General features: G+C 44.8%; 1 protein-coding gene across 2 annotated transcripts in view; it reads left to right on the forward strand.

Moving 5' to 3' along the window:
* Nucleotides 1-5,076: 5,076 nt before the first annotated feature.
* cica (capicua transcriptional repressor a) overlaps nt 5,077-23,064 on the forward strand; it is a 43,296-nt gene continuing 25,308 nt past the window's right edge. For both annotated transcript variants that reach the window (XM_084378721.1, XM_084378722.1), the window contains exons 1-4: nt 5,077-5,255; nt 10,359-14,076; nt 15,444-15,720; nt 22,611-22,742. In XM_084378721.1, coding sequence (XP_084234847.1) covers nt 10,564-14,076; nt 15,444-15,720; nt 22,611-22,742 — 3,922 coding nt within the window. In that variant the 5' untranslated portion in view covers nt 5,077-5,255; nt 10,359-10,563. The remainder of the gene's footprint in view (nt 5,256-10,358; nt 14,077-15,443; nt 15,721-22,610; nt 22,743-23,064) is intronic.

Here is a 23,064-nt window from a genome sequence, read left to right on the forward strand (position 1 = left end):
CTGTAGGTGGGATGGAAGCGTTCAAGAATAGCCTTGAAAATGAAAGAAACGCCTACGAATTGAGTTTACGAGTGGACAAGGCAGACCAGCCAACCCGAGCATTCAAGCGTAAGAGCAACGGTGAGCAGGGGCTTTAAAATGTGTGATGATCGGTGTATGGCACCTCTCTTACAGGTTCATGTTAGTCCAAGGCCTTTTCACATGTGACTGACAAGCTGTTAAAAACAGAACAAATATAAATAGTAAACCGGTTTCAGACTAATGCACTCATCTATTTTTCAGTCAAGTCATGTTTGAAGAGGATTACTGTTGAATTGTGCAAACAATGGCAGCAGTCGCTCATGTTAGAAAAATACAGAGAAAATTGAAAAATTAAGTCAACGCTAAAATGCCAGCATCCATACTAAAACTGCACAATTTCTCAGTTTGCTGTTGGGCTTACTTTGTTTAACCTTCATGACAACATTTAACCCAAAGTGAGGAGCAAAAAAAATCCCCTTTTGTCTCTATTACTTAGAAATCTATTACCGAGCAAATATCATTGCATTTGGCCGCAGCAGGCAGCAAACACACACGCCGTACACTACCTGTTCAGCACAACACAGCCCACAGACACAGCTAGCGACTAACTGGAGGACAAAGTTGAGCATTTAGCAGCTGAAGAGCCAGATATTTCCCTCAGGAGTCGTTAGAGACCAAAAACAGACTTTCAGTCACTTAGTGGACACAGACACTCCTCCAGATGTGTGTAAGTGTTGTCTTTTACTGGTTTTAAAGGCTGCATCTAATTTTCTGAACTTACCAGACTGTTCTACTTTTACCTTTACCCACTTAGTCATGATTATTAATCAAAAATCTCATGGTTTTAATATTTTGTGAAAGGACCAATAGTCATCCCTACAATATAGACGCAATATCGATATCGAGGTATTTAGTAAAAAATATTGTAATATTTAATTTGTTGCCCAGTCCAGGCATTTACAAACTGCTTTCGAGATATATCTGTATCACAATATATCCTTAAAATATCACACTGTTATTTTAAGTCTGTATTGTTCAGCCCTACTCTTACATGAGTTAAGACTCTGAGTACGTCTTCCACCACTGCTCAACGGTTCTGGAGCTCTTGACCATATCGCTCCATCCTCATCAGTAGGTAGAACAGAGGTGTTACTTACACTGAGGATGCTGGAGACATCTGAAAAATAATTGTGCAGCAACAAACGTTAACTAACAAATAAAGATTGAATGCTTTGCTCTCATCCATACCTGCAATTGACCTGACCACATATGATCTCCCCATTACATTGCCTTCATTTTCATATATTGAAGGCTGTTTAAAATGTTTTTGTAGCTTTTATATCCCCGTCACTTTTAACACAAAGTGACACTCTTGAGGTTGAGTTTGCTCAGTTGCAATAAAACTGTAGATGTTCCAATTTACGATGATTCATGAGCAGCTTTATGGCCTTGATTTGAAAGTTCAGCTTGACAGTTCGCTGATGACCTTGGAAACGGCAGTTGACAACCGGTGACACGGTCCAATTACTCACGTCAACTACAACCCCAATCCCCAAAACCCTGGGACACTGAGTGAATCCCCTTTGACATTATGCTCAATTGACAACAGCGCAAAGACAATTTTTTTTTTCACCTCATCATATTAATGTGGTCTAAATCTCTTCTTATTCTGAATTTGATGGCAGCAACAAAGAAAAGAAAAGTGTGTGTAATATTCCAAAAACACCTGTTTGGATCATTCCACAGGTGAACAGGTTCATTGGTAACAGGTGATAGTATCATGATTGGGTATGAAATGGGTTAGCGGTCGACTGATATGGCTTTATTCAGGCCGATACCGATTATTAGAAATCAAGGAGACTGGAAACCGATATTTGGGACCGATATTCATTTGCAGTAAAAAAAGAAAATCTTCGAACAGCGATGGATTAAAGTACAATTTACTCAAGTACTGTTCTGAAGTACAATTTTCAGGGGCTTTACTATTTTCTACTACTTCATACTTCCTCCCCACTACATTTATTTGATGCATTTAGTTTCTAGTTACTTTGCAGATTGAGATTATTCAGTGTTTATAGGCTATTAACTGTGATATGTTACCAATCAGATATTGTTGTAGGCGGGACATTGTGTGAGAGGATGTTGCCTCAAAGTCAAAGTAGCACATTTTAAATTAGTTTATTTTATCGGCAATCTGACAGAAAAATCACAGACGCCAATAAACCTAAAAGGGGCGTCCTCGAAAGGCTCAGTCGCTCACAGGCAAGGACGGGGAGAGGTCTACCACTTTGTAAAACACATGATTGGCCAAAGGATATAACCACATGGGCTCAGGAACACTGCGAAACCGTTGATGTAAACAACAAGTTAATTAACGATGTATGCAGCATCCCAACTTCTTTTGGAAGCTGGGTTTGTATTTGAATTAAAACACCAGGAAGATATTTTAAATTGTTTTATTATTATTAATTACGCAGGCGGATGAGTGACTGCACACTCATCTCAGGTTTCATCACTCACAGCAGGTGCAGGCTGTTAAATCTACTGTGCATCTACTCAACCTCAAAGTGTTGGAAGAGTAGAGTTGGACTCATCTGGTCCATCGCTCCCTCTCCAATTGTTCTTTTTTTAACACACACACACACACTTGAATGAGAGAGTGTTGGAGTGTTGGGTCAGGTACAGTGCAGGGTCCCTGGAGCTGTTTAGCAGTTAAGTGGCCGTAATGCATTTAGTGTAAAGTGACTGGGATTGGGGGGCTTAGCCGCAGCTCTCCGCCTCATTCTTAGAAAGTGCTCAGAGGTGCTAATACCAGCCGGATTTATAGCACTCATTCACAAACGGCTCGACTTCTGCAGCAAAGAGTCAATCCGTGTCTACCTCTCTGTTTCCCTCCCTCCTCATGTCTGTCTCTTTGTCTGTCTCTCAGAGCAACAACCTGTCTGTCATCATCTTCTTCACTGTCTGTGTCACTTCTGCCTTTCACCACTAAAGTCTCCTTTGCAGTTTCATTTCCAGTCTCACTCTAAAGCTTCTCTGAGACTTAAAATCCCTCTCTCTCTCTAACGTCGCTCGACGGCGCCTTACGAAACCAGCCACCCCTCAAAGTTGTGTGCTCACAGCACTCGCCCTACATTTCTGAACACACACTCCTCTATGGTGAATGAGCGAGTCAGTTAGAGAGAGACAGAGACTGCAGTGCTTCACTATCAGGGGTGTGGGAGATGTCTGGAGATCCCACTCGCTCTGCTCTTACATGTGTGTGTGTGCGCGTCATTTTCACACATTTATGATTCACAAGTTGTGCATGTTACAGCCATGAAATGTGTACAGTAAATGCATAAATGCTGAGCGTGTGTGTGTGTGTGTGTGTGTTTGCGTATGTGTCGCCTGTGCAAACCAAATATTGATAATAAGTCTTAACTGTACTTTGTGTGTGCAACAGTGCATGACTGTATGTTTGCATGCTCAGAGAGGCTGCACATTATACACAAAAGTGTGTGTTTGCTTGCACAGGGCTAGGCGCAGTGTGTGTGTGTGTGTGTGTGTGTGTGTGTGTGTGCTCCAGTACACGTACAGCTTATGTAACACCCAGGCATGTTCTAACTCCGCGGTGCTATGTGTGTGTAGGTGCTTGCTTGTATGCGTACGCCCAGTTGTGTGTGACTGTGGTAAGTGTACCCGCTCGCCTGTGCGCATATGCGCGCGTGTGTGTGTGTGTGTGTGTGTGTGTGTGTGCCAGCAGACTGCAATGCCGCAACCAGCCATCTCTGTATCATCATTGACCAAACTCGCCATCTGTGCCTGTAAGCTATAGAAACAGCACGTTGCACTGCTACAGCAATTCACACACCATTAGTGTCTTATGAAATCGCAGCGGGACACCACAGTGTTGCTTGTGCGTGACTGTGTGTGTGTGTGTGTGTGTGTGTGTGTGTGTGTGTGTGTGTGTGTGTGCGCGTGTTGCACAGTCAGGTATATGTGTGTACGTGTGTTTGTGTGCGTGCACTCATGCATGTTTAACTGTATTTTTTTCAGCCTGTTTGCATGTTGTATTCTTCAGTGTATTACAGCCTGTACCTGCTCGTAAACATGCACGTACACACACAGTGTTTGTGTGTGTGTGTGTGTGTGCGTGCGTGCACAGAGGCCCACAGTGTATATGGGTCACTCTCTTAGGAACCATAATCCCACGTTTGGACCAACTTACTCACTGGGGTTTCACTCTTCCTGTTTGGCCAAGCTGATGGCAACAAGCATAATGACCTCACCACATCACTCGGTCATTGGCCTGCAGACCCCGGGCCTCTCAGCCAATCGCACGTTGCTCTGGTGACGTACAGCCTCCTGCGGGTGTCCTGATTGGCTGTGGGGGCGGGACTAAGGAATGCTGTGCTGATGGAGCTCCTCTGATTAGCTGGGAGGGGAGAGAGAGAGAGAGTTTGTGAGAGGGATGGAGGGAGAGAAAGCCTAAGAATTTGGGAGTTGGTGTTCTCTGTGCTCCCTGTGAAACTACACTTAACCTGTGGCTCACATGGATCAGAGTGGAGACACCGCACATGGGAATACATCCCACAGAGATGGTTATAACCGGGCTTATGAAGGCTGCTGTGTATGCAGCGAGTTAAAGTTATAACACTAGACATATTGATCTGCATTAAATCTGATGCCATGTCAGTGTTTGCTGGAAAAGGTCAGACACGCACACCTTCCTCTGCGTCTCCGCCTTGTCACCGTCATGCCTGTAGACAAATGAAGAAGGGATGAGCAGAAGACAAGAGACAGACAGGAAGATTTCTCTGCTGTCCTGCGTGCCTGTATAAGTCACAGACAGGCCCACAGAGGAGCCCCATTGGCCGCCGCAGCCTCGCTCTCCCAACAGCTGTTCTGTGTTTTCCCACACTGCGATTGGCCGCTGCGCCGCGTCCGTCAAATTTACTTCGACGCGTGGCTCCGCCCCCGCTCCCATTCCGCGCCATCCCATTGGCTACTGTACCCGTTCGTGCTCGGCGATTGGCCGCACGGGATGGTTGTCAAGGCTTTGGGGCTTCATTCACCATTTTGCGACTGTAGTGTAGAATGTACAGGGCAGTAGTTTTTCCTCCTTTTAAGTTGCTTTGCCGGAGAAACATGAACGGCCGCTAACTGGCAGCTGCGGACGCCCGGCCACCCTGCCCTGTTTCACCCGGCGGACTCCACAGAGAAGCACACCGGGGTAACTCTCCACAGCCCTGGTGAGTATAAGCTGCCCACAAATCTTTCTCCTGCAGCACTGCAGTGGGGCTTGTTGTGCTTTTGCCGAGCTGCTAACGTTGTTCATGTTCACTGTGGCCACCGAACAGTGTTAGCAGTTGAAGCTGATCAGCGTATTTTTTTATTTTTTTTTCTTCCCCCCCTCCGATATCACGGGTGGCCGACGGGAGAGGAGCAGAGGGCGGATTGGGTGTCTTGTGTAGAAAAAAAGGGAGCGGTGCGGTTAGACATAGTGAGCTCGAAACTTTTCCACTAGAAATAAATTCAACGCCATAACTGCCGTTGGACTTCCGAGAACAACTGTTATTTTCTTCTTCTTCTTCGTGCGTTGTGTGAAAACTCCTCGCCTGTCATTCCTCCTCCTCCTCTCTCCTACATTGACATATTTTTCTTCCTCTTTTTCATGAATCAACGTGGCTGTTTTAATTAAATGTGTGGGTTTTTTTTTTTTTAGTCGGGGCCCTCTCTTCTTGGGACTAGTTTTGTGACACTTTCTCTGATGCAGATGACGCCGAGGGTCAGTACAAAGTTACCCCGGCGGCTTTAGCTTCGTTCCCACACGACTGTCACTCTCGGATGGGGCCAAACAACCCGACTTTGTCCGCTGTTTGTCGCTGTAGTTGTGTCTCTGTGTGTGTGTGCGGTGACTGGATTGGCAAAAGTTAACGCGTTTCGTCTGCTCGGGACATTTCACACTGTCATGCAGCCCTCTGAATACAACGTATGACATGGTATTACGGGTCAATACGCCCGTTAAAGCGGTTATTTCCCGGTGACAGTGAGCAGAGGATTTCCAAGCGGCCTTGTGTGTAGTTGAGGCCTGGTCGCTGCACGCCACGGCCTGCTGTGTGTTGTGGAGTAAAACTGGTAGTAATCGCGTTACTACGAGGGCTTGACACATACACGGTACTATCCAGCTAAACCAGAGGTGACGACATCAGCTCCTGTAGTTTGCATTTTGTGCTTTGGGCCTCGTCTAGATAAAGTTAACAGCTGCTATCTACTCTGGAATATGATTATGTCAGTATATTTATACACCCTGGCCTGTGTCGTTTGTAGGGCACTGTAGTAATCCTTTTAAAGAGGTGCTCTGCTAATGACAAAACTTTCAGACACCAATGCACTCCGGTGTGGGTCAAAAATATACCTTTAAAGACTGATTTAGCAACAACTGAGAAGGTCCAAGTTCACCACTAGGCTCTGTATGCACGAGTGATGGTGGATTATAGTGAATGTATGGAAATGTAGGCAACATATGTGGAGATCATCAGGAGGTTTATAGGTTTATAGTATCAACGCCAAATTAAAGATGCTGTATGTAAAAATAATTGGGAGTAATTACATGTATTAACCGCTTTTTTATTGGTCAAATGTGAGCAGATTGTGACGTGACATGAAAAGTGATATCTTCCCCGTCTCTCTCGATTGCCCAAACGAGCCTGTGAACAATTTCCTTAAGTTGTCTATTGTTGCTGGACTGTGGATTTCTTTGTGGAGGACTCGGGTGGGATTTTCCACGACAGTCCAAAGGATGTGACTCTATGCACGTTCTTGAGTTCCTCATCTCAGTTTGTTTCAACATTAGTTTAGATATTGAGTCCGCTAACATAAGCTAACGACTGGCTTCCAGCAAAACACAGACGTGCGAGTTTAGTTTTAATGCATTTGAGGAGAATTATTTATTATTTTGATTTTGCGTCATTGCACGCCGCCTTCCCAACATCACAAGACTGTTATCAGTCCATCAGTGCATAGCACAGAGAGAAGGTGTGTCAGTGTCTTGTATGCAGAGACTCTGCAGCCATCTGCCTGGATATTTTTATATTCTCACTTTGTTGCTGCTCGGGATGCTTTAGCAACCCAAAATGTGGCTATTTGACGTCCTGGGAATGAGACTCAATAATCAACTATCTTTGTGGTGCGTTTAGGAACAGCTGGGACAAACTTTAATAGTCCTTGATTCATTAATTTCATCGTTAATATGACGTGGGCCTCAGTTAGCTTTGCACAGAAATGCTCAGTAGAAATGTCCCTCAGAGGGAGACTTTTTACTTTGATACTTTGAGTACATTTCAGAGCCTGTACTATATTACTTTGACTTGAGAAAGGAAGTTGAATCAGAGTCTTTTTTTTTTTTTTTTTTACACATCTTACAAGTTTCTGTACTTCGTCGGATTTTACTTAAAGATGCAATATGTAAGAATTTTAGGTGAAAACTTAAAAATAAATTAAAAAGGAAAATTAATACAATTAAGTTAAATCATCAACAATGAGAAAAACGCTTCTGATATTATGCCGTCTATGTTCTGCATTGTAAAGTTGTTAGCATGCTAACGCATTCTGTTCTAAAGCCACTGTACTAGTAGTGTAAACACCAACAATACCCCATGTGTAAATCTCCCACTTTGGACTGCTAGCTGCACAGCTAGCTGAGCCAACTAGCTAATACCAGCTACAGTTAGCAATTTCTCCAGTGACACGCTGCCCTTTATTTGTTATGAATATGAATTCAACAGGTGGTCAATTCTTACATATTGCACCTTCAAAGCTGCTGTAAACGTTGTTGACATTTTAACTTCCTGGTCATTTTGCAGTTAGCAGCCCCCTCCCTCCTCTCTACGTCACCACACTTGCATGACTCCTTTCTTTTTTGAGGCAGCCCTCTTTACCTCTTTCTGTTCTTCAAGTGTTTTTCATCTCTTGGTCTGTTTAGTAGTATAAGCCGTCACCGGGCGTGCTGGAATTCATAGCTTTCCCTGTTCTGTAATTGCCGGTGTATATACCAGAACAGGACACAGGATACTCTACAACAATCAAACAGGGATTACTGTTGGAATATAGAGCTATTTATCACTTATTTTAATAAGAAAGCCAGGACCTAAACCCAAACAATAGATAGCTAAAATAAATTATGCGCCCTGAAAAGCAGGAGTTGATGTATTTGTCACCTCACATGACTTGTTTCACCTCGATATTGCCTGAAGTCATGTTAAGATTAGATTCAACTTTCTTGGTATTGCACAGAGTACAAGCACTGTGAGCACAGAGGCAACAAATGCTCTGTATTCATGTCAACCCATAAAACAGGCTTAGAGCTGTTCTGCAAATAAAATATGATTGATCTTGTAGCCCTGGACTTCATGTATACCTGAGACACTTGGCCTCCTATAGCTCCCATATGGTCTTCCTTGCTCCATATTTCACAGAGGGTAGTGCGAGTTGCGTCAGTTTGTCTTTAAGCTGTTATCATTAGGCCCATGACTCTGACACCAGCTGTTGTACACAGTGCACTACTGAGTAAACACACGTAGCATACCTCTATCGTGACCAAGTAAGGCTGGCTGCCAAATTATTTTATGGTGGCTGCTCTACGGCTGTCTGTCCTAAATAGGGATTTACATAGAGCACAGTGATGGCAGGGAGCTCTCCGGCTCTCTGTGCGCACTATCAACTATCATCACATAGATGTTTGCTGTGTGTGTGTGGCCTTGAGACAGGCGGCACTCATCTCTGAAAATGGATTTCTCTCTAGCCGATATGATGTGGCAGATATTAAAAGGACCTGAATGAATGCAAGCCTTCACAGACAAACAGGAAGGCTGCAAAAGGGAAAAGAAGATACAGGCAGACAGAGAGAAAGAGACTGGTGGGAGGATGGATGTAGAAATAGGGACAGACAGACAGGCAGACATGTAAGTTAACAGACAGTCAAACATTCGCTGACAAGTAGACATGCCTACTGAAGGATGATAGACATCAATCTAGAACATTTTGACAGTAAATATCACAGTTGGAGTGAGAAATTTCCAAACGACGACACAGCATATAGGGGGTGTTTGGCTCTTCCTCTTATACACTTGTTGTTAACATCTCTCTGGCACTCGTAGCTGCGTGGAGACTCTTGTATTGGAAGAAATGAGGCAGAGCGCACAGCAGCGAGGACCTGAGGCAAGTCCCGCGCGTAACAGCCACACAGCAAACAAACCAGTTAAATGACAACAGTTCCTGGCTCAACAAGTCAGCAAAATCAATCTGTTTTACTTTCTAACCGGAGCCAGAACTGTGAATGAATCCGGTGTGGAATAGGAGATATTCTGAATGACTCTGCCATGGCTAAGAGCGATACTGAATGACTCTGGTGTGGAATAACAATTATTCGGAACAAGTCTGCTTTTCTGGATGCCTGCAGCACAAAATGAGGATCGAGACTAAGTGGAAGGAGAGGAAAGAAAGAGAGAGATGAGAGGTAGAAATCAATATCAGAGAGAGAAGAGAGAATGGAGGCAGGGGATAAGAATGAAAGTGTAATAGTAGCAAAGAGAGAGAGGGAGGAATAAAGTAACGGGAAGTTAGGTAATGGTCTTCCACAGGAAATGGAGTTTGTAGGGGCGGATTGACTCGGCTTTGAAATACATAGATAAAGGTCGACAGAGAGAGAGAGAGGGAGTGAGAGAGAGAGAGAGAGAGAGAGAGAGAAAGGGAGGGTTTCAGTATGCGAGCGAAGAAGGAATTCCCCCGCCTCTACTGCCCGGCCAAGAAGTAGTGTGCGTGTGAGAGGAGTGTGTGTGAGAGTGCATGCAGAAAGGCTTGTCCGGGCAAATTGCAAAGTGCTTCTCACTATTTCCATACTGTGTTGTAAGTCGAAATTGTGTTTACCCGACAATACGGCCTCCTGTTTTCAATATGTACCTGGTATGGATGCAGGCCTTGTGTAATGTGAGTAGAACCTGTTACGTAATGAATTAATGTGTAATGAATTGTAGATGAGTCATATTCATTACTACTCTCATACGATTGTGCATCTTTTAGCAGCGAATACATTTCTTAAAATTAATGTTTAACTGTTTATGACTCTTATTTTGTATTATTCCTGTGATCAGGAATCCCTCTTTGCTGTGCTTTTATTTTGAATTACTTTGATGTCTCTTCAGTGTTTTCATAGATGTTTGATTTTGATTCAGTCAGTCACTTTTCCTCTCAAAGCCATGCAGTTAGTCGCTATCTTGCGTAGTGAATAGGCTTTGTGCATGTCTGAATGTGTTTGCCACATGAGTAACCCACACTCCCTGTTCCCTTTCTTTCAGATTCTCTGGAATAAGGTGGGCAAGTGCTGAAGTCGCGCAACGAAGACAAGACAGGATGAGAGAGAGAGGCCCCGGCAGAGGAGGAAAATAGAGAGGGAAGAAGAAGAAAAAAAAAGAGGCAGAGCAAGAGAGGAACGCCAAAGAGAATCTCTGGGATAAATAAATAAAAAGATTTGTTTGGAGAAAAGGCAAGCTAGATGAAAAGATGAAGCCGATAAAAAAGCAGGGCCGGCGCTCTCCTCCCTCCACCCGGGCCAAAGGGGGGAAGCGCCGTGGAGCGGGGGATGCCCCAGAAGGAGGGGAGAAGAGAGATTCAGATGAGAACAGAGACAGAAGCAGATCCCCACAAAACCGAACACCCTCCTCATCTTATTCATCTAATTCACACTCAGAGTCCTCCCAGGCGGACCCAATCAGAGCACGGGACACCTCAGAGGGGGAGGGGCTTCACAGAGAAGGGCTGTCAGAGGCAACAGTGTCGCTTGTGATGGATTCTGGGAAAGTGTTGACATCCCCGGATGATAGATCAGGGAGGTCAGCTGTGAGCAGCCACAGTGACAGCGGTGGTAGCAGTTGTAGTAATAGCAGTACACCAAGCGCCAACAACAGCCCGAACCCCGCCTCAAGCCGAAAAACAGCCACCTTCAAGGCCCGGGTTCCCAAGAAGAAATACACCTCCGAACACTGCTCGTCATCTATCACTGGTAACCATAGCAACCCTTCCACCAGCACGCCTCCTCCTCTTCCTCTCAGTGGTGGGGTCATCAACCACGGGTCAACGGGTTCAGGAAGTGACATCTGTGTCTCGCACCCTGATGGCAACAGTCAGAGTCGGAGCCTGATGGACGACTTCCAAAGCAGGACGACTGGCAGGGAGGGGCCTCAGGATGGCTCCCCAGGACCCCCTATCCTGACTCTGGGAGGGGACAGGGAAAGGCCTGGAAGAGTTGAAGGGTTGAGAGATGCAGAGCGAGTGTCGCCCAGCCCCCTGCCCCGCTGCTCCTCAACAGACACCGCCAGCGAGCACTCAGCTGACCTGGAGGTAGTCGGCGACACACATCCCCTCACACAGATGTCTACACATGCACCACCCAGTCTCTCTGATGCGCTGTCTGACGCCCTGGCCAAAGGGCTGAAGAATCAGCGAGTTCTTGCCCGCCAGCTCAGGAGAAGAATTGATGAGGAGGGAGGCGGCGAAAGGAGGGATGAAGGGATGAGTTCAGACTTGGTGTTTCGGGCTGGAGTGGTCCGTAAAGTCAGCGGTGAATTTGGAAGCCTGGAGGTGCAACTAAACGGGGAGAAGACACTGTGGCGTTATCCGTATCGACATGACAGCCCCCCAGGGGTGGTGGACATTATCCTGGATGCCCCGCCACCTGGTGTCCATCAAATACCTATTGGCACCCGAGTCTGTGTACCATTTGGTAATGAGGAGGGCAGCGAGGGCCAGTGGCAGTGGTACAGAGAAGGTGTGGTGAACCAGGTGGACACACACCCTGCTGTGGCCAACCGCTACCGAGTCCTGCTGTCTGAGGAAAGATCTCACTCTATGGGCGAGGAAGAGAATGGCAGAGGGGCAGCTGGTCCCACTCAGGCAGTGTGGGTCTCCCGACAAACACTCCGGCTTCTGGTGCCACCTTGGGACCTGGATCTGCCGTCCGGAGGAGGACGAGATGGAGATGAGGGGCTCAGAGATAAGGAAAGGGAACGGGAGGACAGGGAGGAGATTGACGTGGAGCAGGAGGTTTGTCGTTTGAGCCGGGGGATGACACCTGGCGTGGGGTCAGTGTTGGGGAGAGGAATCCCCTATCCAGGCATGGTCCCTGTTTCCTCCACATCAGGCCACATTACTTCCCCAGTAACCCCAGCATCAGTCCTCAGCATCGCTCCAGGCCGAGAATGGGAAATTGAGAAAGACTTGGAGAGGGAGAGGGACCTCCAGAGAAAACAGGATAGAGAGAGGGAAAGAGAGCGAGAAAGGGAGAACAGTGTAAAGCAGCATCAACAGCATCAACAGCAGCAGCACCACCCATACATGCCACTCACCCCCGAAGAAGACATGGAGGTGTCCCACTTTAATATGGTCCCAGTGGGGGCAATCATACCTGGGGCTAAACCAATGGCAATTCCCCAACACCGCCACATTGTCTCTAAGCCCCCACCTGGCTACCTCAATCCCCACCTGTCTGTGGTGCGGGGCATCGGGATCCCCCCTTCACACCTGGCCTTGAACCCCCACCCCCCTCCTTCACCTGTCCTGTTAGGCCTTGACCCAGCAACTGCAGCAGCTGCAGCAGCTGGTGCTGTCATCACCACCTCCCAGCTCCCTCCACTCCCTCCCATCTCCTCTTCCACCGCATCCTCCTCCAGATTAGAGAAGGCCTCAGGAGGAGGTTCTTCCAGTGGAGCAGGTGGTGGTGGATCCGGGTCAGGTTCGACTTCCTCCTCCTCCTCACGTTCCCGCACCCCACTGACAGCTGCCCAGCAAAAGTACAAGAAGGGAGATGTGGTCTGCACGCCAACAGGCATACGTAAGAAGTTCAACGGGAAGCAGTGGAGGAGGCTGTGCTCCAGAGAGGGCTGCTCTAAAGAGTCCCAGCGCCGAGGATACTGCTCCAGACACCTCTCAATGAGGACCAAGGAGATGGAAGCCAGTGGAGGTGGACGGGAACGGGGTGGAGCCAGCAGCACAGGGACCCTGACGCCATCGGATCTGCGACTGGGCGGTGGGAGAGCCAGTTCAGACTTTGACTGGGATGAGACGTCACGGGAAAGCAGCGAGGCCAGCAGCCGTGGAGGAGACTCCCGTCCCCGCTTGGTCCTTCCCTCTCTGCTCCCCCAGGACCTCTCTCGTTTCGACTTTGACGAGTGTGAGGCAGCAACCATGCTGGTCTCCCTGGGGGGCTCCCGCTCAGGCACGCCCTCATTCTCCCCTATCTCCAATCAGTCGCCATTCTCCCCTACCCCATCACCCTCACCCTCCCCACTCTTTGGCTTTCGCCCTGCCAATTTCAGCCCCATCACTGCTCCCGCCTCACTTACTCCACGCCGCCATCGCCAGCTTAGTGGAACTAAGATGGGCACGCCAGGTGTTGAGAGAGAGCGCCACCTGTCGGGTATTGTGCCCACTTTTCAGACCAACCTCACCTTCACAGTCCCCATGAGCCCCAGCAAGAGGAAGCTCGACAGCCACCCGCCTCCTCCGCTGCCTGCAGTCCAAGACTGCCAGACCAAACCTGAGCAACAGCAGCTGGTGGGCTTGGGGGGAGGGATGGTGGGAGACACACTCCTGGGCCACAACCCAGCTGCGTTCAGAGTCCTCTCCCCTCAGAGTCAGCCCACAACACCCTCCTCACTTTCCTTCCCACGGCCACGTAGCGCCACCAGCAGACCACCATCCTCTGCTGCCTCCACGCCTCCACCCATGCTGGTCTCTCCCACTCCTCCCTCCCCGCTGCCCCAGGAACCCTCCCCGCGCAGAATCGTGCCCCTCCGCGATTCTCCAGTCATTGTCCGTAACCCAGATGTCCCCCTGGCCAAGTTCTCTGATGGTCCATTAGGAAGGAGAGAGAGGAGCCGGTCCAGAGAGCACAGCCAGCCCCAACACGCAGCTCCTCCAGGCCTGCAGGTCCCTGTACCCATCAACGGGGCCACCACCAACGGTGCAGTTCTCCTGCGCAACCCCACATCCACACTTGTTCTGGTTACCTCCAGCTCGGTAAGAACGTGTTGTTTCTTTGCTATATGATCATGTACAGTTTGGATGTAATTTTATATTGTGATCGCAATATTGTATCATAGTTTACTCAATATCACAATGGTACAACAAAAAAATATCTTTATTAGCTGATGGTATATATCAGCATTTCATCCAATCAAATTAAATGTAGTTCATTGTCCTATGCAGTCATACATAGTACAATATATAGTGGAATTCAATGTCTGCATTGCATCTCAAGCACTGGGGGCAGTGGGCAGCAGTTACACTATAAAACCCGGGGACCAACACCAGTTTTAAGTCAAGGGCACTGACAGGAGAATTAGTGGGTGGCTTTTCTTAGCCTTTGGCCCTGAGAAATATCTATTCAATCCATTGAATAGTATATCAGATTTTTAGTGAAAAGAATACTTGCTAAAAATTCCTAAAAAGGCTTTTTGTTGGTGCAGGCTGACCTTGCAGAAGTGTCCATCAACACTGATTCAAAATGCTGTTTTTAATGTTATAATGTGTGCAAAGAGGGGTGGACTGGTATGGCTTTTCAGGGCTGATGCTGATACCAATTGTTAGAAATCAAGGGGACCGATAACCGATATTTGGATATAAGTCTAATTCTAAGTTACTTTGCTTGAGTATTTCCTTTTTCTGTTACTGTATACTTACTCTCCACTACATATATTTGATCAATTCTAGTTACTAGTTACTTTACAGATTAATATTATTTAGTGTTTATATTCGACTGTGTATTATTTTCTATTCATAGTGAAGTGTTACCAATCAGATATTGTTGTGGGTGTGACATTGTGTGAGAGGATGTTGTATCAGAGCCAAAGTAGCACATTTTTAAAAAAGTTTATTTTATCTGCTATCTGACAGAAAAAAAAAAACCTGATACTGATAATCGGAAAAATGCTGAATATCGGCCCTGATAATGGGCCAGGCCAAAATGCTTTTTTCTACCAAGTCCTAACCGTGAATGACCCTAAAGTTGGCCCTCAAAAGTTTGTTGCTTGCTCCAAGGATTTACAGCACTTATAATGTAGTCGAATGGAGACCCAGAGTCATGGCAGAAAATGTATCAGCATGATCTTAGAAACCTTTGAAACCACTGCTGCACTTAAGGTAGAAGCGTGACCTCGAAGTGGTGTGATTAGCTATCTTGTGAAGAAGAGCGTTGGGAACTTCGAACAGTGCAGAAGTGGATTATGCTGCAGGTGTAGATTGAGTAGCTGCTATCTTTTAAGTATTTAAATCTGCAAAGACAGATTATAGGTATTATATTAAACAAGGATGTACATCTATTGTATTATTGCTACGAGTCAGTTTGCTGCAAATACTAAAAATATCTTTTTGGTGTCTCCTCCCAGTCCCTGGCTCCAGCCACAGCGGGCCACACTGCCCTGTCCAGCCCCTCCGGCCCCGGATCGATGCCCACTTCATCGGGCTCGATCCTCTCCTCCTCTGGCTCTGGAGGCAGGGAGAGGGAGAGGAAACCCGAGGGACACCAGGACGCCTCCGGAGGGGCGCTGCCACAGCCAGTAGCCTGTCACCCGACGCCAACTGCCCTGCTGCCGCTCATACTGCCAGCTGAGTCGCCTCACCCTGCTCCACGCAAGCAAATCATCATGGGACGACCAGGGACTGGTAAGGAAGGACTGGGAGAGGGACTGTGGCTTTGTTGGCGTCAGATACAAAGTCATACTGCTGTACTGTAAAATAGGAAGGGCAGGCTGAAGCTTATGTACTCTCGCCTCGTACTTCTCGCTTTCATTATCTCTCTAGGGTTACAGGAGTGTCATCAGAGTGCTATGGCTGTGACTCATGTACACTTTACTATTGTTTGCTTGCAGAGTAAGAAAGTAGCATCGCATAAGTTGCATATTTAGGGAACTTTGGCCTTTTTTAGGAGTGTTTTTATTTATTTATTAATATTCTGTAGGCGGGTATGTGGCAAATGAAAGAAATGAAAAGAAAAGGTTCTGATGCTTTGAGCTGCAAGCTGCATACTTTGTTGTTGTACAAGGGAAGCTGTTTTTCGCCAGCAGCACGCCACAAACAATTGCTTTATCAATAGCATTTTAAAACATTTATTTTTGACCTTAGCTTCGGTCCATTTGAGGTCTGGTGTGTAGATTTCAATGTTCGAGAGAGTGTGATACATATAGTATGTTTATTTTCCTCTTGGTTATCATTACCTTCTTAAATCGTACCACCAACTAACTCTCTGAGATACAGGATATGTTGTTAATGTCAGAAGGAGCACAGTGTTGTTTTAGGGAGAATAAAAAGGGGTGATGTAATGCTCATAAGCACCCTCTCTCCTTCTTTCTTGTACCCTCTTCCGTATGTGTTTGGACAAAATTCAGTTGTTAAAATATTTTCTCAGCTTTGTGTGCACGCTGTTGGATATAAGAAAATTGCCCACTGAGAAATAGATGTGTTTGGGTTAATCATATACTGTATGCTTGTTTCCATGCCAACGTTGCAATATTACAGCCAAAACTCAGAAATGTTACTTTGAATATATGAATAAGGCAGACCGTTTCCATTTGAAATGCACAATTTCTCATTTTGTGTCATTTCAACACGACACCCTCTAAATCTGAAAACTGAAAGTGTAATAAATGTACAGGAATTTGTGTTAGTGCAGAGAGATATTGGCAATTTATAGGTTGTTCAGTTTCACAGCTCATACTGACAAAATGTAGTATATTAGTCATACACATTCAGGAAACCTGGCATGGTTGCAGCTACAGAAGGTTTCTTTTAAACCATCAATATTGTCAGAAGTTGCAGATTTATATTGTGAGGATTTTTGAGTTCTACATTTGAATATTTCATAACCTCTTTCTGATTGAATTATAATTTATTCTTGGTTCAAGCAGTAAAGATGAGTGAAAGAGTGAAACCTTTTTCCTCTGAGGCGTTAAGATCAGAAAGATTTGATATATCAGTTGCTCAGGCAGCACCCCAGACCTGCTGCTCATTGTGTGTAGTTTGTGACTCAGTGTGTGTAGTGTGTCAGAGTTATTGAGTATGCATGCAAAGGGGGTGTCGCACATGTGTATGTGTGTGTGAGAGAGAGATAAGGGGTGTTTCACAGAAACTTTAAAAGGATATTGACATGTCTAGACATGCAAGACTTCAGAGCGGGAGTATAGAGAGCAACAAGGACGTTCACACCTCCTCCACCCCCCACACACACTCTCACACACTCCTCTCAGTGTTCCAGACAATCAACAATCTCAGACAGGGCATCAAGGGCAGGTCCAGCGTGATGTGAATGTGTTTCATCACTCTCAGCAGAAAAAGGAGTAATTGTATTGCCGGCGTGTTGTCATGGATACACTGTTTCCACTGGTAGAATTAGCGCAGTAAAGCGTTGAGGCCTGAGCTGATTACCGGAGCGCGCTTTTATTTCTCTCTCCCTCTCACATCCCTCGCACTGCTGCTAACAGCCACCTGCCTCTGTAGCGTAACGTTTCCTCTGCCATACATTTTTAAAAACACCTAGAGCCACAGCGGGCACAGAAACAAACACAGGCAGAAGGCAGCGGAGGCCCCACGGCTGAGATCTCTCCTATATATAGCCCAGCTCAAGTGCAGCTGCATTAGCATCACAAGTTTCATTACTGCTCTCTTTGAGTACATCTGCAGCCTTCAGTGAAGAAGAAGAGATTAGGTCCCTTCTTGTTACACAAGCTCAGGAGCTGTATTATTGATTTTGCACCCACAGTGGTAGTAATGTGTAGACGTAGGACAGGTGGAAATCTACAGTCGAGTAGCCTCATTTTCTCACATTAAAGAAGCTGTTCGCCCCATCAGGTGTGTTTCTGTATCACTGCTGCCTCTCACCAGTCTTCACTGTCAGCACTTAAACCAATAGAGACAGATGGATATCCGAGCAGTGTTCCTGTCTGCTATTTTTCACAACTCACCACTACGCTTCCCTAGAATATTCATGCCTCGAGACTTCAGGGTGTCAGCAGGTCCATTAAAAGTTTGAAGAATCTCAAGTCTCAAGATTTCTTTAGCACCTTAAGGATAAGGCTGACGTTATTCTATACTTTTCTCTCCGTCAACTGATCTCATGAAAAGTACTAAACCAGCAATGTGTTAGTCCATCTTTGGCACTCAGCTTCTCACCTATTTGTTCCGTCTGAAGTACAGTTTTAAGAAAGCTTAATAATTTCCTCAAAGTTTTCAGAAGCGTTACTCAAACAGGAGTAAATAGTGTGTTTGTTGGGGGCTATTTTCAACTATGGATTAATACACATTGGGTGTTCTTGTGGGTAATTAAAGGAGTTGGATCATGTTTGTTGGATTTACTTAAACTAAATTACAGTGCTCTTGTTTATTGCAAGTAAGGACAATGCCACCCAGTCCAACAGTGTGGCCTGTCGATGTGTTTGTTATAGTTTTTGGAGTGTGTAGCTCTATGGCACGGAATGATAGGGTAAATCAGGCTTTGTCTTAACAGGTCTGTGATCAGTTCATTGTACGCTTTTTTGTCTTTATGTGGGAGTTGATAACGAGAAAAATATAGAACAATACCGGCTTTATCCTCTTTAAAAGTTAAGAAATTGCATCTACTTCGAAAGGTGTGAATCTTCACTGGTCGCACAATTCGCTTCACTATGATTATGATTATGATTCACCTGTTAATGATTTGAATGCAGAGATTCTTGATGCATCTTGTATCACATCCTCAATTTTCTATATAACTGCTAGAGCCTGACGGACACCTGATTTTTGGGTCTGATACTGATTTCAGGAGTAAAAAGTTTGACTGATATACACACATTTACACTGATTACACACAACGATCCCTCAAATGTGGTTACAAAGGCAGAATATTAATGTCTGAAATGACATCAGTAAATGGAGTAAACATCAAAGGAAATTTCAATTACCCCCAAGCATCTTTTTCTGCATTATAATTTCCTATAAACAGTTTTCATATCGGCACATATAGAACAACATAATATGCTAATACCGATATATCTGTGATAGTCCAGCGCCAGCTGATAATTTATGCTCACTGACATAACAATCAGGCTCCAATTAGTATAAAAGGCTGCTTTTTCATCAATAAATGCAGTCCCAAAAATCTGGAAACTATTTCATTTAAGTCCTTTCAAAAATCAGACTACAACTGTCTACAAGTAAAAAGCTGAATATATAATATGATAGTCACTATCAGTGTTTGTGTTCCTCGTCTCAGTACATAAACATTCAAAAAGAAGACTTAGAGCCTTCTGCAGTGCATTACAACTGTGCTGTGATCTTCAAACATATCATTTTCACACAAGAGCTCGAAGACAGGAAACATCCTGAATGTGGCAAACATCACAAACACCTTTCTCAGAGTTTTGTTTGCAGACATAATCTCAGGGTGAAAGAAGCTGATGTGGTTCCTCAGATTTGTTATTTTTTAAAACATTTAAGTATGTAGTTGTTGTCAGGCAGATTTTACACACAGACAGCGTGCTTCTTGTCCAAAATGTCGCCAGATGTTCGTTTTCAAAATACTAGGAGACTAAAGAGACAAAATACTGTCTTTTTTTTAAGACAGCGACACTGTGACTTCATAACTTAATTGTCAAGCTGAGGCTGGAAAATCATAATCAGCATTAGTTGGCTGTTATTATGTGTAGGCCGAAAAACTCCCGATTACCGCCTCTACCTTCTGCAGGTTTATCTTTACTGATTTAGTTTGAAAACATTGAACTGTCACACAGTGGTATTACAGAGAGTTGGAAAGTAAGGCAGATCAACTGGTAATGATGTGTACTTACACCACAACTGTGGGAGGAAACAGTGACGAATGTTGATTTTGCACCTCCACTGGGTGACATTATGACTCTCACGGCTACAATAATATGTGAGAGGGTTATTACAGTGTTGACCATACAAACGTTTCCTGTTGTACTTGAAGTGTATCAGAACTATCATACAATCAGTTGGAAAGACTCTGTTAAGCGTAGCTTCTTTATTTTCATTATTTATGTGGTCCGTGGTCAGTTCAAGAGGGAATTGAAATGTGTGAAACAAGTATTAAATTTGCTTTAAACCTTCAGCCTAATAACCTGCAATTAACTACTAAGTGGCCTCACAGAATATTCAAAACTTTGAAGTCGGTTTTTGTTTCTAATAGTCTGGTATACCCTCCTCAGAGCAGTTAGGTTTAATGAGAACGGAGACACTCTTTTAAACAAGGCACCTGGGTCCAGTGACTGAAGTCGACTGGTATCCACACAGCTGATCAGAGCCAGACTGAGAAAGCGTCCAATATTAGTTTCTTGTATTGGTATGTATGTGTCTGTGTAGGTAAAGATAAACATTTACTATCATTTTCAAGTTTTTTACAGCATGTCATGAGAGTTATTTGTGCTCTTCCTCGCCTTAAGAAAGCAGCTTCTGGCGTGTAAAACATTTGAATAAGCCTCACTTCCTCAGCTGAACTTCTTTATGCAAACAGCAGCACAAACTGCCAGTAAGTAGTAAGGTCAGAGCACAGCGATAATAGTCATGTGACACCGCAATCAGTATTCAAAAGAGAACTTCTCGATCCAACAGCACATCCAGGACATATTTACAGTTTCTCTGTCATCTAGCTCAGCAGTATCTGGATCTCCATTTTAGATGAGCCATGGCCGGGGAATGGTTGGCTATAAATAGGCCATGTTAATACTTTATTCTAAAATTATTAATGGAAACGGAAACTGGACATTGGAGTGCTGCAGTGGAGTTCATTGCCAGTTTATTTCCACCAGGCTAGACTTTCTATGTGGGATACCGCAGTCAGAGGTTGAAACTGTTTAAACCTCAATCTGTTAAAATCTTTATTATATAAATGTACCGACACTTAGAATAAATGCTGTTTAATGAGACCATGAACTATTCCACCGAGCCCAAAGCGGAAATATCTAAAAATGCTGTAGTGATGGAATAAGTAGTAATAGTTGTAGTTGTTGCAGCACTTGTGGTGTTTATTGAAGTTCTAGTAGTCGCAGTGATAGTAGTTACAGTATTAGAATTAGCAGCAGTAGTCATGGTCGTAGTCATAGTGGTTGTATTTTTAGCAGTAGTAGAGCTTCCTGTGATGATATGAACATACTGTGTTATCTGCTTTTGAAATGAATCATCTGTAAATGCATTGTTTTACACATTGTTGCTGTCCTTTTTTCAGGTAACCCAACAGGTTTTTAAATTATTTATGCTGCTTAAGAAGTAGGAGTATATTCCAAACATTTATTCCTTCAGTTTAAGAGTATACAAATCATTACATAAAGATGCACAACGCGTCACCACTTCCTCCTACTGTACAAAAATGAAGCCAAAATATCTCAGATAGGAACGCTGCCATCTGTGCAATAGATATCGAGCAGTGGAGCTGCAGTATGGAGGTCCCGCCCATACACCTGTCCACACAGCTGTCAATCATCATGACAAACACCCTTATACAGCATTAAATAACTAATGCAACAAAACTTTCGTACTGACTCGTCTGGCCAAGGCTGAAAAATAAACAATTAACATTAGTTGGCTTTTATTTTGTGTAAGTTAGCATGTCAACTTTTGATAATTGGTATCAAACAAAAAGTGCAGCTGAGGATGATGGGAATATTCTGCAGGTAATTAGACATGAACCTAATTATAGGTCAAACTGAAATTTGGCCTGATGATGAACCTATATAAAAAGTTGGGGGATCATTAAAGTCATTCTCTACTAAATGTAATTGCTATCAAACACATAGTTGTTGAGATAAATCAATCTAGACCTCAGCGGTGAACTGACCGACAAAGTTTCCGATCCAAGGAGCAAAATCATTAAATTTGGAGATGCATGGCTTTTATTTCAGAGCAACTAGGCAAAGAGTTTTGTCTGATCTAATGTAAAAGTGTTTCTCAGTTTATTATCAGTTTAATTTACATGAAGGAAATACTTAAAATAGTACATTAATATTGTAATATTTCTTGTAACCTTCTGGCCCATCTCTTAACAGTAGTAACAGAGTAGATTACATATTAAACATGTAGTCTGTGTTCTTCTTTTGGCCTGGAACGGTTCCTGCTGCAGAGACAGTTGAGTTCAGAGTCTGAAGCTGGGCAGCACTGTGGCAGCAGTCTAGACAGAGTAGTCTGGAGTCTGGAATCTCTGTGGATAAAATAACAGGTTCCCTCATCACATCACACACCACATGACCCCTCAACTCTCATTATCCTGAGGGATGGTCTGTGTGTGTGTGTGTGTGTGTGTGTGTGTGTGTGTTGGAGACAGGGGCAGAGTAGGTGACTGAATACACAACTCCATTCATGGTCTTCAGTCTGTGGCAGTTTCTGTGAAAGTGTAGTTTTTAGTAGCGCTTTAGCTCATCGCTGGCTGACGATCACGTCGGACTTCACATGCTGCCAAAGGGCAGAGCGCTACCTTCTGTCTACAGACCACGATACTGAGAGGAATAAACATGATGACATTTCACTTTTTCTCTCTCCCTCTCTCTCTTCTCTCTCCCTTCGTGTTCCCACAGTTTGGACCAACGTGGAGCCGCGGTCGGTGCCAGTGTTCCCTTGGCATTCGCTCGTCCCTTTCCTGGAGCCCAGCCAATCAGGAGCGGCTGCCCAGCCTGCTGATGGCCAACAGCTTGTCAATCAGAGCAAAGGTAGAACATGACCCCACTACTTTTCTCTGGACATGACATCATGACTCTTCACCCCAGAGACCGACACGGATGACTAATTTCACCGCTTGTACCTAAAAATATATAACTATATTTTATAGTCGAGTATTTCCCACAGTGTAATAATCATAACAGGAAATACTGTGTATGGCTGTGTTTCTCGAGTACAGACTGCCAAAACACTCCAGTACACAGCCAGTACAAATGTTGGTTGGACATACCAGCAGCCAAGTCAGTGTTTCCCAAAACAGTTGCGACTGAACTGCAAATCAGCACAGTTGGTGTTCACACCGATATAGTTCCA

Source organism: Pagrus pagrus, assembly GCF_965226575.1.
Source record: "Pagrus pagrus genome assembly, chromosome: 17".
Taxonomy (NCBI): domain Eukaryota; kingdom Metazoa; phylum Chordata; class Actinopteri; order Spariformes; family Sparidae; genus Pagrus; species Pagrus pagrus.